The sequence below is a fragment of the Coniophora puteana genome, assembly GCF_000271625.1.
Source record: "Coniophora puteana RWD-64-598 SS2 unplaced genomic scaffold CONPUscaffold_17, whole genome shotgun sequence".
In the NCBI taxonomy this organism is placed as follows: domain Eukaryota; kingdom Fungi; phylum Basidiomycota; class Agaricomycetes; order Boletales; family Coniophoraceae; genus Coniophora; species Coniophora puteana.
Window position 1 is genome coordinate 524718 of NW_006913069.1, and position 15900 is coordinate 540617.

General features: G+C 52.0%; 7 protein-coding genes across 7 annotated transcripts; 2 read left to right on the forward strand and 5 right to left on the reverse strand.

Moving 5' to 3' along the window:
* Positions 1–422: 422 nt before the first annotated feature.
* Positions 423–2861, reverse strand: CONPUDRAFT_169612 (uncharacterized protein; the record flags this gene model as incomplete). The annotated part of the gene is made up of 9 exons (XM_007776445.1): positions 423–716; positions 765–964; positions 1026–1217; positions 1283–1501; positions 1585–1985; positions 2038–2223; positions 2270–2350; positions 2413–2457; positions 2651–2861. Coding segments are annotated over 9 exons (1827 nt in total), but the record flags the coding sequence as incomplete, so codon positions are not given.
* An 816-nt stretch (positions 2862–3677) lies between these two features.
* Positions 3678–4025, reverse strand: CONPUDRAFT_159351 (uncharacterized protein; the record flags this gene model as incomplete). Its single annotated transcript, XM_007776446.1, has 3 exons — positions 3678–3780; positions 3829–3896; positions 3957–4025. 3 exons carry the CDS (start codon positions 4023–4025, stop codon positions 3678–3680), a joined length of 240 nt encoding a protein of 79 aa, XP_007774636.1.
* A 413-nt stretch (positions 4026–4438) lies between these two features.
* On the forward strand, positions 4439–7694 carry CONPUDRAFT_77468 (uncharacterized protein; the record flags this gene model as incomplete). The annotated part of the gene is made up of 11 exons (XM_007776447.1): positions 4439–4445; positions 4505–4728; positions 4790–4911; positions 4971–5019; positions 5459–5508; positions 5701–5734; positions 5785–5863; positions 6022–6322; positions 6412–7223; positions 7320–7435; positions 7494–7694. The coding sequence occupies 11 exons, from the start codon at positions 4439–4441 to the stop codon at positions 7692–7694; spliced, it is 1995 nt and encodes a 664-aa protein (XP_007774637.1).
* Positions 7695–8217: 523 nt separating this feature from the next.
* On the reverse strand, positions 8218–9697 carry CONPUDRAFT_147342 (uncharacterized protein). The gene is made up of 4 exons (XM_007776448.1): positions 9640–9697; positions 9273–9583; positions 8430–9212; positions 8218–8370 (listed from the first exon to the last, which is right to left on the reverse strand). The coding sequence occupies exons 1-4, from the start codon at positions 9677–9679 to the stop codon at positions 8329–8331; spliced, it is 1176 nt and encodes a 391-aa protein (XP_007774638.1). The 5' UTR covers positions 9680–9697; the 3' UTR covers positions 8218–8328.
* Positions 9698–10578: 881 nt separating this feature from the next.
* On the reverse strand, positions 10579–11215 carry CONPUDRAFT_169616 (uncharacterized protein). Its single transcript, XM_007776449.1, has 3 exons — positions 11148–11215; positions 11024–11091; positions 10579–10975 (listed from the first exon to the last, which is right to left on the reverse strand). Exons 2-3 carry the CDS (start codon positions 11063–11065, stop codon positions 10679–10681), a joined length of 339 nt encoding a protein of 112 aa, XP_007774639.1. The 5' UTR covers positions 11066–11091; positions 11148–11215; the 3' UTR covers positions 10579–10678.
* A 557-nt stretch (positions 11216–11772) lies between these two features.
* Positions 11773–13726, reverse strand: CONPUDRAFT_169617 (uncharacterized protein; the record flags this gene model as incomplete). Its single annotated transcript, XM_007776450.1, has 3 exons — positions 11773–13265; positions 13326–13636; positions 13690–13726. 3 exons carry the CDS (start codon positions 13724–13726, stop codon positions 12069–12071), a joined length of 1545 nt encoding a protein of 514 aa, XP_007774640.1. The 3' UTR covers positions 11773–12068.
* Positions 13727–14538: 812 nt separating this feature from the next.
* Positions 14539–15874, forward strand: CONPUDRAFT_132163 (uncharacterized protein). Its single transcript, XM_007776451.1, has 5 exons — positions 14539–14890; positions 14966–15068; positions 15134–15189; positions 15263–15361; positions 15417–15874. Exons 1-5 carry the CDS (start codon positions 14576–14578, stop codon positions 15744–15746), a joined length of 903 nt encoding a protein of 300 aa, XP_007774641.1. The 5' UTR covers positions 14539–14575; the 3' UTR covers positions 15747–15874.
* The last annotated feature ends 26 nt before the right edge of the window (positions 15875–15900 follow it).

A 15900-nucleotide genomic window follows, 5' to 3' on the forward strand; every position in this document is an offset into this window, starting at 1 on the left:
ACTAACTGCTTGTTATCCTAGGATCACGTTCGCCACTCACGATCATGTCTGCGACATCATGACAGCTGATTCTCGCTCGTCCCCCGGTTCGTAATCCCTCGTTTCTCTGCTGGTTATTGTTCGGCTCTCGCGCTCTCATCCATTTCTACGCCGTTTTCGTTATCGCCCCCGCTCAATTTCGTATTCGTATTCTCCTTTTATGATCTTATTATCTGCTTGACAGCGTGCATTTCATACGGTCTCAATTTCTTTTAATCCCTTCTTTTCACTTTTTCGGTACTTATACGCACTGTATGCTTGCTTCTCGCTAGCTAATACAAATTGATTGATCTGCCCAAACGACCACAAGTAAGAAAAAGCGCAGAAAAGCGCAAAGCAGCATGCAAAACAGCAGAAGGACCTACTGTTTTGCTCTTTTTTTTACTGTCCTTATTTCGTGCTTGAATAACGCTGAAAAAGCGATAAGCACTAAAAAGTACTTGATAAGGAGCCCGCTGTTTTCCTGATGGATGCTCAGCTCGTCGAGGCGGGCTCCTAGTCGCCGTTTTTCGGCTGGGTCTATGTTAGGCTGATTATACTGGACCACTACCGCTTGGGTTTCTGCCTCCGAGCGTCGAGGGAAGTGTTGGGATAGGTCGTGCTGCTGCTTCTTGGGCACGAGACACACTGGACAAGGATGGTTTCCACCCGCACCACGATTAAGTACCATGGTAGTTCTGCGAATATAGAGTCAGGCATGGCTTGAGCATAGAATAAGGACTTACTGCTCCTCGTAATCAGCGGACAGAATGAGAATAGTGAAGTAAAGCCATCGAGGGATTCCGTCGTGACACTTCTCGTAGAAGAAGCCGTTTTTGGAACTATCTTGGGCGTTTTCGAACAGCTTCCGCACCGAGTCGTGCCATAACACTCGTTTCAGTGTTGTATATGCGAGCGTCCCGTCTTCTTCAGAGTTGTCTTCCACCTAGAGAGGACGATCAAGCGTGTTAGAATACGATATGTAGAATAAGATGAGATGATCTCACAATCGGAAGCCATCCGACTACATATCCACCACCAGACCCTTTCCCATTGCGAATGTCCGCCGGCAAGTTTGCACACCTCGCAACGACAGGGTAACCCTGTACGTTCCCAGCGCTCGATAACCTTGTCTTGTCAGCGTACAAGACAAAGGCGAGCGGTGCGGCCGGATGGTCGCCGAGTTTGGGGAGATCTTCCTGGTTATAAAGAGTAATTAGGATGCTAATGTCAGGTCCGAAGGGTTCGCGACTAGATGACCCACCTGGATGGCCCACCAGCGGTCTGCTGACCATGGTTCGTCGATGAAGCGTACATATTCGGATCCATTGTATTTGTAGTGTCGTTGAGCGTCCCAGACGAAGTGAGGCGCGAGGGCCTCGTTTTCGAGTAAATCTAGGGCCCAGTCGAACATATCCCGCCCGTAGAAATCATGATGAAGGTCTTCTCCTTTATAGTTAATCACAACATCGTGAAGTTCGAACTGAAAAGAAGCATTTGAAATTGTCGATATAGGGTTACACGAATACAGAGAGCGTTTTACACTACACATGACGCCAGACTTACAGGAGTGAAGGTATTGGTAGCCGTGTCGCATGCGTCCCGAACGTTTTTGACCGACTCGAAGGTGACATTGGCTTGTCCACTTTTGACGCCCTTCACGAGTTCGAGAAGCCGCCTCACCAGTGAATCCGACATCTGCGCGTCCACCGCAATAGATGCCAGCTCGTAGTCAGCGTGGCTGCGAAACGGTCTCCAAGGATGTTCATCCTTTTCGAAGACCTGCTGCTGGACCGGGCGACGGAACTCTTCGTACGAATAGAAACGGGTGGGGCGGCCGGATTTCGGGTGGTATTCGGTCTTGAATGCAGGAAGGGAAGTATCTGACGGACGACGTCCGGTCGTGATTGGGATCGACTGGCCGGATGCGGGGACGCTGTCATAGCTCGACGTGAGAGAGCTAGATCCTGCAGATGGAATGTTAGCATTCAAGAGGGGATCTCGAAGGACAATACGTACGCATTCTTTGATCAAATTCATCGACTCTCGGCACCTGCTCAGCTTCCTGGACGAAATCATCGGTGAATGACATGTCCCCAGCGCCCAGGCTAGCATCCTCGTCAGCAGGCGGCGAGCCGGAGCCCTTTGGGGCTGTAAAATCCTGGGGTACACGATTCTCGAGACGAGACGGGCCGGCGTCGGCGTCTTAAACGAATTAGCTTGCAGTGTAAAGATAAGACGACTGACTTACTCGTAAACACGGGCGGGGGAGTGAGGGCAGCGGAGATGGACGGTGGCATGGTCTCGAAGTCGACAAGGGCTCTCATCCGAGCTGAGGCAACACAGCAGATGTATTAATAAAAGTCAAGTCTGTCAGAGCGTATTGCGACGCACCATGCTTCGTGCTCGTAATGAGCTTTCGTGCATACGAAACCCTCGCTTGCTCCAGGTGAGTGTTCCTCAAACACGCTTTCTCGTGTGTTGCACAGCTACCCAATGTTGTAAATGTGCGTGAGCAGATTACGCACTGGATCTGCTCCAGATCTGCTCTTGAGGCCGAGCTAAGTGGTTGGTCGGATTCATCGAGAGGTACCGATGCTGAACTCAGTGGTGCTTGCGAACCAAGACGAACCCTTGACAAGGAGGCCGAAGAGCTGAGTGGGACGTTTTGTCGGGGGCGTCGGAGGTGATTGTTTTGCTTCTTCTTCTTGGTTACTGCGGAAGAGGGGGCGGGGGCCATGCCAGAGGACAGAAGATCGGGAGAGAGAGTACCGGGGAGGGGAGAAGGAAGGAATAGCTCTGGACGAGGACAAGCGTGTATATGGCGCGTTGGGAATGCGCATGATGATGAGCAGGTCACGTGCATGACAATCGGATAAGAATCGCTCTGGTGGGAATCTAAAGCATTCTAAGCGAGCCGAGACTATGATCATCACTCTGGTGGGATAAAAATAAAGGCCGTGCCTAATAATGGCCATTTTAAGCGAGCTCCGGGTCATAACTAAGCGCTTGATTAAGACAGCCCATTATAAACCCTCCCCAGCTTTTTCCGACATTGCTAGCTTCGAAGACTATAAACGGCCCTCGTCGACACCGTATGCATGTTCAGATTCAGTCAAATCTGACCGTTCATGCGGAATGCGTGCAGCACCCTACAAGTGGCCGTTACCATGTTCGCGCCCAGTTAAGTAATTGAGCAGAGGTCACTGCCGGGGTTCGCTACTTTTATAGATACCCCGTCGTTATCAAGATCAACCAGCGTCCCTCTTCTTACACCGTCTCAGCCTTCATCTATCCGATTCGCTGCGCTGATTACGACCGTAATGCAGGTCGAATATCGCCCCTCGTACACCATAATCAGGGGGTGGAACTCGGGATTCTAGGTGAGCCCACCTATTGATGCTCTCGTAGTGTGGCTCGACGTCTACTTATCCCACTTATCCCTTGACAGAAGAAACATCGACACTGAGACCACCTGTATTAGTCAAATGACGTCCGATTACGGTACGGAAAGCAAAGACAACGCAATACATCAATGAACAAGTCCGTGTTCAAGAAGGTGAGGTAAACAAGATCTGGCGAACGAGTGACGCTGGTCGGAGTGGTTAAATGAATGACTGGAACAGTTGGGGTATCCGGGTATACGGTTGACAATCCTCTCAGGCCTCCTCTTCGTACGTGACCGTCACTTCTTTGGTCACGAAAATTTGCGGGTACTCTGGTACTCTGACGGCCGCCGAGTTGATGTTCGTTTCTTGTATTCTGCTGCGGAATGAGACACGGATATCAGCTCGACGTCTAGTCACTCACTCTGCTCTCTCGTTCTGGGGGCACACTCTCCAGAGACGCCACAGCAGGAGGACTAAATCCCGTTCGATCTAGACAGCGCGAGCTGAGTGCACTGGCAAAGCCACAGACAGGCGAACGAGTTGACTCACCGGAGAAGGCTCGACGTCTGGATCGCACCGGAGTGACGCTTTCCAGTTAAAGTTGAAAATGCTCGACATGGTGGTAGAGGGAGGGATGGGATGAACGTGTTGAGCGGCCGGCGTGAGCTTATATGTTTGTTGACTGAATTGCCTTCCTGTTCGGTGCGCAAACCTGTCAACGCCAGCTTCTCGACATTCACTCGGCTAACTAAAACTATTTCTTCGATCACATCTTCCACGCCTGCTAATCGCTTCGCATCGCGCAAACTTCACGCACCAAGTTTTGGCGTTCCTCGAACAAGTGCCTCATACTTATTTGAGCGTCTGAGCGTCAACCTGCCCGCATCTCGTCAACAAAGTCTTCAATGAATGCAGTTTAGCTTTGGGACGCCAAGGAAACATACGCAACTGGGACTGCTTATATCGCTCATGATGTCTTCACACTTCTCCCTCTCCTTTCCTCCAACAAATCAACGCTAACTCAACTCATCATGTCTGGTCAGCCGCCAAATATGAACCTTCTCTCTCACTAACACGAGCACAAGCAGCAATCACAGGGAAAAGATCCGCACTCGTCCTCGACGCGACTGGCACCACAGAAAAACACCTCCTGCGCGATGTACTCGCGTCGCCCGAGTTCGCGCGCGTCGGCGAGTACAGGCGCCGCGTCACGCTCGCCGAGGCTGTCAAGGCGTATGTGGGGAAGGAGAAGCTTGAGCCCTCGGAAGTGCACGCGCATAGTCCGCAGGCGGGAACGCGACCTCTATTTCCTCTATGTCAAGTACGTTTTCCCCTTGCTCTTCTCCTACCACTCGCGACCGAGCTGAATGGCGCATTGCAAGAACAAAGGCCTCACCGAGCTCGAGCTCGCCGCGCTCGGCTACAAGGAGACCATCGTCTTCCGCCCCGCGTTTCTGAGAGGTGCTGAGCGTCCCGAGCGTCGTGCTGCCGAGAGCGTTTTCGGGTACGTCAAGCTCTACACACTATGATCATCATATCCAATATGGGTGTCCACACACACAGCTACATCAGCGGTGCCCTGTCGACCGTGTCGTCCAGCATGGAGATTCCGGTGCGTATCAACGGCTAAAAATGTAGATTGACTGAATTTGAGATCCTTTTCTGTTTTTCAGATCCAACTATGCGCCAAGAGCATCTGCAACGCGGGACGCTTGGGTGTTGTTGCCGGCTTGCCTGCCTCTGCCCGGGCTGAGAAGGCGGGCAAGGAGGGCGCCTGGTTCACGCTGATTATTAATGCTGGGGCTATTAACCTTGGCAAGGCGAATGTGTAGGGGCCTAAGTATTTTGGGTTTTGCAAAGGCTTTCGGTTATAGACGTATGCTGATTTAATTCAAGTCCTGTTTTCTTGAATGAAACGCGAGATAAATGTACCTTCACCGTCGTCTCTAACACGTTTCGCACGGTTTGCGGAGTAAACGTGCACCCTTTTCTCACCACTATGTCCCCAGAATCCAAAAAGCTCAAACGTTGGCTCGACTGACTGGTTATAGACTTCCAATCAACTTCTAATTGCGCCTTCCGAACTTCGTAAAACGCCAAGGTACGCATCTATCAGATGGTCCGCGTCGATGGTGCTAACGCAGCCCATCTAACGTGACCGGATACTCATAATAACTTTAGTCAGTGGTACCCTCTTTTTGTCGTCCTCCGTCATCTTACGCGGCCGGCACGTCATTGTGATGCTGCTTGTCGTGTCCAGCACCTTCACTTGAGAACTCTGGTGCACGTCTAGCCAATATTCGGGCCCCAGAATCAGAGATGGGAAGGTGAGTGTGGAGGGAGTGGATTGACAATACGATGTCTCGGATCTCCTTAGATGCCCTTGACATTCATTCGTGCTATTGCTGTGATGGTGGCGCGCGAAAACGTCAAGGCGCTGAGAGCGGTACCTAGATGTGAGTATATTGGAGCACGATGGGCCATTCCGATACTGACTGTCCATATAAGAAGTGGAGGTAGCAAAGTCGCATCTGTTGCATCTGGTCTTGCCTCGGGGGATCTTTGTAACCTCCACTTCGTGCCCATTAATTTCTGGTGTCCTGCGTCATGGTAGCAACGTTAACATCAACTATCATCGATGTCCGTTCGAAGGCGTCCTCAACCGGCGAGCTCAGGCACCAAACAATAGAGGGGCTCTCAGCCCCAGCGGGACAGAAGGCGATACCGTCGATGCTGCTGTATGACGAGCGCGGTCTGCAGTTGTACGATGCCGTCACGACGGAAGCACCGGAATACTACCCCTTCGCAGCGGAAGAGGAGATCTTGCGACGCCACTCCGAGGACATCGCACGGGCTATGCACGTCGGTCCTGGCAGTGTCGTACCCGGCGAGACGGTTCTGGAGCTTGGAGCTGGGTAAGTTATTCCCCTACCATTTATTCAACGGTACCATTGTGTACCATGGCGTCTGTTGGCGACGCCTCTTCGCGTCGCCCATCGACCAGTCTTCCAGACCTTGGCAATTGCCATTATAAACCTCTGTTGATGAGGGACGAGATTGTCCAGTTACTGATCCCGTACAATGTTCCAACGCCATCTAGTGCCTTGCGTAAAACTTCCCATATTCTTGAGGCGCTCTCCGCACTCGTCCCTTCCTCCTCTTCAGCCCCACCCATTACGTACTATGCTCTCGACCTCGAAAAGCGAGAGCTTGAACGCACTCTCAACGACCTATCCGATTCTGAAGTAGGCAGACGCGTCTCTGGAAAGATCCATCTTAAAGGCATGCACGGCACGTACGACAACGGCATCGAGTTCGTCAATGAGGGTGGCCTCCGCACAACGAACCTGCCCGGTGCGGGCCTCGACCTCGAGCGTTTCCACGTCAGAGACGGGGACGCCCTCCACGACCGCGAGCTCTCTCCTGGCACCTATTCGTCGGTCTTGTCAGGCTCGTCCTCCTCAGGTAGCCACAGCCCCTCGCGAGGAACGGACGCGACGGTGTTCACGCCTGACATCTACCAGGCACCGTTGCATATGATGTTCCTTGGCTCCACTCTGGGCAACTTCGAGCGCGGCGATGACGCCGGGTTTCTGCGTTCGTTCCCGCTTAGGCCAGGCTCGGGCGATACGCTGCTTATTGGGCTGGACCACAACAACGATAAAGCGGAAATTGAGCTAGCGTACAACGACCCGGGCGGTCACTGTCGCGAGTTTATTCTGAATGGGCTCAAGGCGGCTGGGAGCGTCTTGGGAGATGAGAAACTCTTCAATAGGGAGGACTGGGAGCTAGCGAACCAATACTATGAAGCGGAACGTTAGTGTGCTACGTTACGACACTCGACACCTTTCCTTTTATTTTCCCCTTCTACCTCTTTTCGGCACGGTGCTAAAAGGGATTTTCGCACCACAGATCGCCATGAATCGTACTGCCAGTGCAAACGTGACCACTCGATCAAGCTCGTGGCGGACAAGCCTGCCCAGTCGTTCCTCAAGGGTGAAACTATCCGCATCGCGTTTTCGCGGAAGGTAGTGATATTATTTTCCGGTTTCCATGTGTCTAACGGCTGACCACCGTGCCAAACAGTTCTCCGAAAAAGACACAGTGAAACTATTTACAGATGCACAATTGCGTCCCATCCAGCGCTGGACCGACAGCTCGGGGCGGTACTCGCTCTCGCTTCTCGAGCGCCCGCCGTTCATGTTCCCCATCCAGCCAACGTCATCCGCCATCGCGGGCACGGAAGCACACTTCCGTATGCAAGAGGTATATCCCGTTGTAGGATAGCACCTGCGCAAGGTGTCGAACTTGTTGTATGTTACTGAACGTCCGTCATTTACGAGGCTGTAGAGAGTGGTCAGGTGAACTGCTTCCTCTGTACACGCTCCTTACGGTGGGCTCAGAATCGTTCAAAATTCTCCATTGAAAGTTCTACTTTGGCCCGTGAAGTTGTCTTCCCAATCAGCTGTAGACATACTTGTAATATAAGAACAACGAAGAGAAATGAGGCTAAGAGTGTAACATTGAGCAGAAATATCAGCTATGATGATGAGTAGACGTATACGAGCATACATAACATCGCTCCATGGTCGGCCAAGTCTGGAATAACGGTCACGCTAACCCTGCACGCTCCAGCACCCCGGGATCTGCAGCTATCGCTGCAAGGTCATGCTTATCCGTGCGGATAGACGCCGATGGCACGCGCTGTAGCTGAGGACAATATCTTCGCAGCGCGGCAACCTCGAGAACAGTAAACTCGACGCCGGGGTGGGCGACCTCAAGCTCGCGAAGATTGGGCCAGGCTCTGGCGAGGTCCAGCAACTGCGGGGCTGTGAGGCGGCCACAAGATACTGGATGATGCGTGAAATAGGGAAAATGTACGTCCGTGAGGTTTGGGAACGCGGAAAGCGGACGCAGAAGCTCATAAACAGACGCGGTGTCCGCAAGGAGAGGATATTTGTGGCTAAGGACTCGGAACGATTCAAGCGCGTCGAGTGAAACGTGGTTTGCGACGGCACTCACCGTCGCTGACACAGACTCTCTTAGATGAAGACCTTGAGCGCAGAAGTGTTGTAGAGTCGGACGTGTGCACCGAAATGTAGGAGAGTCTTCAGTGCCGAAAAGGATCTCGATCGCTTTGACGACGTGCTCTAGGGAGTTTGTGAAGCAGCGGAGGGAGCACAAACTTTGAAGTCTGATCTTGGTTGTGGCACTGGTCGGACGAAGTGATTGGGCGCTGTGTTCCCAGAGTAGCCAGAGCGACAGACTGTCAAGCTGTGGAAGACGGCTGAAATGATGAAGGATTTGTTCGTCCGCCGGACCCGTGTAACTTTGGAGATGATGCCATTGTAGTATGAAATGTGGTTCCAAGCGATGGCGATCAACAACGCCACCAAAGACGCGAGAGCCGTCCTTCCAGACGAAGGAGCGAAGCTCGGGACAGGGGTTTTCCATGACAGGGATGCGGTTATACCAGATTTCCTCGGTTTCCAGTGCGCTGATATGAAGGTGGTATAGACTAGGTGACAGGACTCTGGGTACGAGAGCTACCGGAATTTGGCCGCGAAGAGACCGAAGGCCAGGGAAGAGCAAAGTAGCGGGACATTTCGAGAGCACTTCCACAGCTGTCGTATCCGGCACGAGGATCCTCCCTCGGAATACGCGAGGATCCTGATTGTCGGGGTCGCTTGAAGTTGTTCGTCTTAGGTAGTCTAGCCTATTGGTATGTACGCCAATGGTTTTGACTTTGGCGGCCTTGGCAAGCAAGATCTTCCATTCTTCTGACGTTACTTCGCGAGCAATACTCTGGTAGAGGGAAGTAAACGCGAATCATAGCTGACATTTACCAATGTACCGGGCACGTACAATAACCCATGGCAGGAGGTAGTTATAACTTTTCTTGGTGTTCTTGTCGTGGAGAACCTTCAGCTCCCACAGGTTGCGTGGTAGAGTCATCAGAAGCTCGTAGATATTGCTCAGATGACGAAGGATTCTCTCGGCGGCCATCTCTACAAACTGAGTGCACACGCATGTCAAAGATACCAGTGTGTTCCGGTCCTCAACGAAGTCGAAGATGAGCCCAAGTGTCTCTGGCAAACGGAGGCACCGGTGCATGTCGGTTTTGCTGATACGGGGCCATGGCTCGGTCTGAGATGGAGGGCTAGGCGGAGGGCGGTCTGTTGCTGCGACTTGAGTCAACCGGTTATAGCACCGAAACGCGCCTAGTACCCACAACGTATAGTACGCAATAGCTGTAATACTCTTCCCTTCATGAGATAGGAGTACAAGCGAGAGGACGGGGTGGAAAGCAACAGGGGAAGGCAGGAGGACGCTGCGCGGGGTCGTGGTTTGAGACGGAGTTCAGCGACATGCCGAAGGTCGCTTCAAGTTGATTATATAATTGACACCTGGCGCAATTGCTTGGCGCTTGTTGTCCGGAGTACACTCTGCACGCAACTACCGTAAGTGAGTCGTGGCTAGAGTCGTCTTATCTTCGGATGGTGTCAATGGGTCAAGTTCTCGGGCACATTCACTGAAAGGCAGTTCACAGGCCCTCCAGTTCCTCTTCAGTACCTGATCATGCTGGCCTTGTGCCAGCCCATTAAAATGACTTCAAAAGACAGGGAACTCAGGCTAGGGTTAATCAAGCCGCGAGCGGCGAGGTCTGTTCATTCTAAACTGTTTATAGAGCATGCTAATTCATCAAGTTTGTCGAGTGCGAGCCTTGCGGCGGATTCAGAGGATAAGATTTTTGAATGTGTACATGTTTTGCCGACATCTCTCTGTTGCCCTCTGTGATCGTCATTGGACACTGCAATCTCATCATCGAGCCAACGCGGCGAGTAATCGAGCAGAGGTCGCTCGGTTCGCTACTTTTATAGATACCCCATCTTTATCAAGATCGTCCCACGTCTCTTTTGTTATACCATCCCTTCACCTTCGCCACCTCTTCTCGTCGTCTTACTTTTCTTCTATATGGTCAGTATTATGGCTTGGTCTGTGCAGCACGCGAGCCTTTGAGCATTATGCGACGGGATTGAGCGGCTGTAGTTGACCCTTCGCGATGGCCGTGGCTACGCTTTTATACAACTTTCCTAATCGCGGCGCTGATTATGACCGTATTGCAGTGAGGTCATCCCTCCTCGTACATCATATTGCAGGAAATCTTTCACGAAGAAGCCTGAATTCTAGGTGAGCCCACCCGTTGATGCTCAATGGCTTGACGTCCGCTCTGGCACCCTTCGATAAAGAAAGATAAAGAAACGGCAGCACTAAGACCATCTACATTGGCCATATGACGCCCAATTACGGTACGGAAAACAAAGACAATGCAATATATCAATGAACAAGTCCGTGTTGAAGAAGGTGAGGTAAACAAGATCTGGCGAACGAGTGACGCTGGTCGGAGTGGTTAAATGAATGACTGGAACAGTTGGGGTATCCGGGTATACGGTTGACAATCCTCTCAGGCCTCCTCTTCGTAAGTGACCGTCACTTCTTTGGTCACGAGAATTTGCGGGTACTCTGGCACCTTGACGGCCGCCGAGTTGATATCTGTTTCTTGTATTCTGCTATGGAATGAGACACGGATATCAGCTCGACGTCTAGTCACTCACTCTGCTATCTCGTTCTGGGGGCACACTCTCCAGAGGCGCCATAGCAGGAGGACTAACCCCCGTTCGATCTAGATAGCGCGAGCTGAGTGCACTGGCAAAGCCACAAGCGAACGAGTTGACTCACCGGAGAAGGCTCGACGTCTGGATCACACCGGAGTGACGCTTTCCAGTTGAAAATACTCGACATGGTGGTAGAGGGAGGGATGGGATGAGCGCGTTGAGCGGCCGGCGCAAACTCTATAAGTGTTTGTCGACTGAATTGCCTTCCTGTTCGGTGCGCAAACTGTCAACGCCAGCTTCTCGGCATTCATTCGGCTAACTGAAACTATTTCTTCAATCACATCTTCCACTCCTGCTATCCGGCTCCCATCAAACAGGCCTCGCCTCTCCGTTCTTCATCATCTCTTGGGCAGACCGCCCAGCAGCCTCTTGGTCATCCCCGTGCGGACTGTACGCTCACCTGCATACTACCTACTTGCGTTGCAGTAGATTCAGTTTAGCTCTAGTAGAACGCTTTCTTGGTCCAATTTCGTGAAATGTACTGTGGTCCTGATCATAAGCGACCCTGAATGGCGTCCACATGACCTGCTCCTTCATAATAATTAAGGAAGAAGCTTTGGCCGGCTTCAAAGCGCTTTTATCCCGGAGAACCACGGTTCAGGGTACGAGTCGTTGTGGGCGCATGTGTGAAAGTGGCAGTCCTCGTGGGCTTCAGGTCGTAGAAAAGACTGGATTTCATTGCATCAGGTGTCGGTCAGATAGACACCGGACAGTGCGGGACTTGAAACGAAAACAGGAAAGGGAATTAATACAGTGCTCTACAGCGAACGAAAACTGGCCCAAAGCTTCATGATATGAGTCGTCAACGAGATGCAACATGGCTTGCTCTTTTCAATCAGCTGTAGACAGACTCGTAGTATAGGAACAACGAAGAGAAATGAGGCTAAGAGTGTAACATTGAGCAGAAATGTCAGTTATGATAATGAGTAGATGTATACGAGCATACATAACATCGCGCCAAGGTCAGCCAAGTCTCGAATAGTGGTTATGCCAATCCTGCACGCTCCAGCACTCCGGGATCGGCAGCTATCGCTGCAAGATCATGCTTATCCGTGCGAATAGACGCCGATGGCACGCGCTGTAGCTGAGGACAATATCTTCGCAGCGCGGCAACCTCGAGAACAGTAAACTCGACGCCGGGGTGGGCGACCTCAAGCTCGCGAAGATTGGGCCAGGCTCTGGCGAGGTCCAGCAACTGCGGGGCCGTGAGGCGGCCATAAGATACTGGGTGATGCGTGACGTAGGGAAAGTATACATCCGTGAGGCTTGGAAACATGGATAGCGGACGCAGAAGTTCGTAAACCGACGCAGTGTCTGCAAAGAGAGGACATGTGTGGTTAAGGACTCTGAATGATTCAAGCGCGTCGAGTGCAACATAGTTCGCAATAGCGCTCACAGTCGCTGATACAGACTCCCTGAGATGAAAGCCCTGAGCGCAGAAACGTTGTAGAGCCGGACGTGTGTACTGAGATGTAGGAGGGGCTTCGGTGCCAAAGAGGATCTCGAGTGCTTTGACAATGTGCTCCAAGGAGCTGGTGAGGCAGCGGAGGGAGCGCAGCTTTCTAAGCCTGTTACCGGTTGTAGCACCGGCTGGACGGACACTGCGCTCCAAGTCTAGCCATACTGCCAAACTTTCGAGCTCTGGAAGACGACTGAAGTGGTAAAGGATTTGCTCGTCTGCCGGCCCTGTGTAGCTTTGGAGATGATCCCATTGCGAAACGAAGTGTGGAACCAAGCGACAGCGATCGGCCACACTGTCAATGAGGAGATAGTCGTTGTCCCACACCACCACGAAAGAGCGAAGCTCCGGACAGCATTCTGCCGCAGTGGGGATGCGGTTATACCATATGTCCCCGCGCCCGGCCTCCAGCGTGCAGATTTGAAGATGACGTAGACTAGGCGACAAGACTTTGGGTATGAGCGACCCCGGTATTTGGCCTCGGAGACATCGAAGGTTTGGGAAGAGGATATCAGCGGGACACTTGGAGAGCGCTTCCACGACTGTGGTATCCGGCTCAAGGATCCTCCCTCGGAATACGCGTGGATCCTGAGTATCATGGTCGGTTGAAGTTGTATTGCTTGGATAATCTAGTCTGTTGCTGCGTACGCCGATGGTTTTGACTCTGGCGGTCTTGACAAGCAAAATCTTCCATTCCTCTGGTGTCACTTCGCGGACAAAAGTCTGGCAAAGTGAGGTACATGTGAATCATACTTGGCGTTCACTGCTTTATCGAGTACGTACAATAACCCATGGCAGGAGGTAATCCCATCTCTTGTTGACACTCTTGTCGCGGAGAACCTTCAGCTCCCATAGGTCGTGTGGTAGAGCCATCAGGAGCTCGTAGATATTGCTCAGATGCTGAGGGAGTCTGTCGGTGGCCATCACTACGAACTGAGTACACACGCGTGCCAAAGATAACAGGGTGTCCCGGTCCTCAACGAAGTCGAAGATAAGCCCAAGCGTCTCTGGAAGACGGAGGCACCAATGCATGTCAGCGTTACTGGGCCGATACCATGGCTCGGTCTGAGGTGGAGGGGTGGGCGGAGGGCGATCTGTTGCTGCGACGTTAGTCAGCCAGTAACCGCATCGAAACGTGTCTACCTACCACGTATACGCAAGAGCTGTGATACTCTTCGCCTCATGATCTCGGACTACAAGTGAAAGGGAGGGCGGTTGGCAGCAGGAGAAGGCAAGACGGCGCTGCGTGGTTGACGGTCTGAAGAGAGACAACGACATGAATTTCCGAAGGTCGCTTTGAATCAAACTTGGGCGCTTGTTGCTGTCCGGAATGCCTCCGAAAACATAACGTAAGTGTGTCATGGCAATTGACCTTATCTTCGGACGAACTCAGCGGGCTGTGTTATCATGCTTGCTCAATGAAATGTGACCCACGGGACTTCCAGCTTGCTTCCGTTATATGGCCACTCATGCACTTGAAGTACGCTGTTTGGAGCAGGCAGGAGAATAGCCTGCAAGAAAGGGATGAAGGTCACGGTGTGGTTTTTTCGCCGTCATGGGCGGGTTCCTGGAGAGGAGAAAATGAAAATGAGAGGTTTATGCGGCTTTACTGCGGATGCGCACTCGTAGTGTACATCCTCCGAGCATGTAATCCCTTACGGGTACCCTCAGGCTAGATCTGTTGGAATGGTCAGTTTGAGAGTAAGCCGAGCCAGACTTAAGTGACCACGAATCGGATTCAGCTCCGAAGGCATTAACTGCACAAGAACAGGGCGAATATCATACTTCACTACATGAGCGACTTGCCTGTTACCAGACTCCAAGTCTTGCTTAATGGAAATCCAAGAGCACGACATCGTGCCCTTCAAGGAAAGGTGATGAACAGCATTCGCACGCCACTTGGTCTACCGGCATTCACCGGAAGAGTACTCCGCACTCTCTCGCCTCCCACTGACTTAGTTCCTACAGTATTAGCAACTCAGGCAGACAATTAGACGCAAGATCATATCTCCGCTTAACACACTACAATAGCCATGGACCCAAAACTGACTGAGGCAGCTTATCACGCCACCTCTGGCGGGCCACTCTCTACACCGTCTTTTTACTTCGATAAGTTACCCCACCTCGAGCGCAAGCGCGAGTTCAGCCTCATCGTACCCATCCGGTCTGGCCGTGCATGGTATGTCAAAGCTGGACAGATTTGCAGACTATCACTCCCGGATGGGCCCCAGGTGGGCGATCTCAACTTGTGGCATGCGCACAATCCGAGGGAGAGGATGTGGGCTAGCAGGACGAGACAGTTGCAGGCGGCTCATGTTTCACTGGGTGATCGGCTTTGGAGCTGCTTGGTGAGCACGAATCGAGTGTCCCATATCTGTTTGCAGATCCATAATGGTCTGACTTTCGGATGTGCGCCTTCACAGCCTTATCTAAGGCCGATGTGCACTATCATTGGCGATTCTCTTGCCGACTACGGCAAGGACTCGAATGGAGGACGGGTACATGACCTTCTGGGTACTCGCTGTGGTAGGCAGCTCGCTCTCTGATGAAATACGTTGTACTGGGTGCTCAAGTTCTTGCATCGCATGCAGACCCTTATGTCAATCGGATGATTACTGGGAAGGACTTCGACTATCACTGTCACAGCGTAAGTGTAACCTGCTATTGCCTTGTATCGTGGTGAAACTTGCATCCATTGACTCATGGGTGTGTATTCCCAGAATCTGACTAGAGCCATAACACCACACGGACTCAACGAATCTGACGTCCACGACGTCCTCAACGTCTTTCAGCTTACAGGGCTGAACGATCAGGATAAGGTCTGCATACCTCTCCCGGAGCTACATTCTTTACATGCGGATAACGCGAATACAGTATTGGATGGGCGCGTGCCCTGCCAAAAAGGGTGACTACTTCGAGTTCATCGCCGACATTGACCTCCTTTGTGCATTGTCTACTTGTCCCGGAGGCGATCTCAGCGTCCGAATGTGGGATGACTCGAACTCCTCAAAACATGCTGAGGACGCACAGTTATCTGAGGGAGAAGATGACCCTACATTGAAGGTGTGCCGACCTATCCAAGTCGACGTGTTCTCGTGCTCGGAGGGGGCGCTGCAGTCGCTTGGTTGGAGTGAGGCAGAGTGCAACGGGCCGCAGAAGTACAAGGGTCTTCATGGAATGAAGCCAAAAGAGTACTCTACATGAGTGTAAGCATTACGGTTTTGCTGTTGATACCGGGAGGCATTACTGTAAAGAAACCCGATTTTTGCTATACTGCGCAAGATCTATCCCACGAGTATACCTTTCGATCACACTATATGTCCCTTCGATACTCCCCATGAATCTCCACGTTTGATTA

Excerpts from the sequence above, each read along its gene's own strand:
- CONPUDRAFT_169616 (XM_007776449.1), bottom strand. The coding sequence starts at position 11,065 with ATGGCGCCTCTGGAGAGTGTGCCCCCAGAACGAGATAGCAGA. Across the intron at positions 10,976-11,023 it reads CCCCAGAACGAGATAGCAGA|AATACAAGAAACAGATATCA; the intron begins GTGAGTGACTAG and ends ATTCCATAGCAG.
- CONPUDRAFT_147342 (XM_007776448.1), bottom strand. The coding sequence starts at position 9,679 with ATGAAGGGAAGAGTATTACAGCTATTGCGTACTATACGTT. Across the intron at positions 9,584-9,639 it reads GCTATTGCGTACTATACGTT|ACCGCCCTCCGCCTAGCCCT; the intron begins GTGGGTACTAGG and ends TCGCAGCAACAG. Across the intron at positions 8,371-8,429 it reads GAGAGTCTGTGTCAGCGACG|CCACAAATATCCTCTCCTTG; the intron begins GTGAGTGCCGTC and ends CCGAGTCCTTAG.
- CONPUDRAFT_132163 (XM_007776451.1), top strand. The coding sequence starts at position 14,576 with ATGGACCCAAAACTGACTGAGGCAGCTTATCACGCCACCTCTGGCGGG. Across the intron at positions 14,891-14,965 it reads ATCGGCTTTGGAGCTGCTTG|CCTTATCTAAGGCCGATGTG; the intron begins GTGAGCACGAAT and ends GCGCCTTCACAG. Across the intron at positions 15,362-15,416 it reads GGCTGAACGATCAGGATAAG|TATTGGATGGGCGCGTGCCC; the intron begins GTCTGCATACCT and ends ACGCGAATACAG.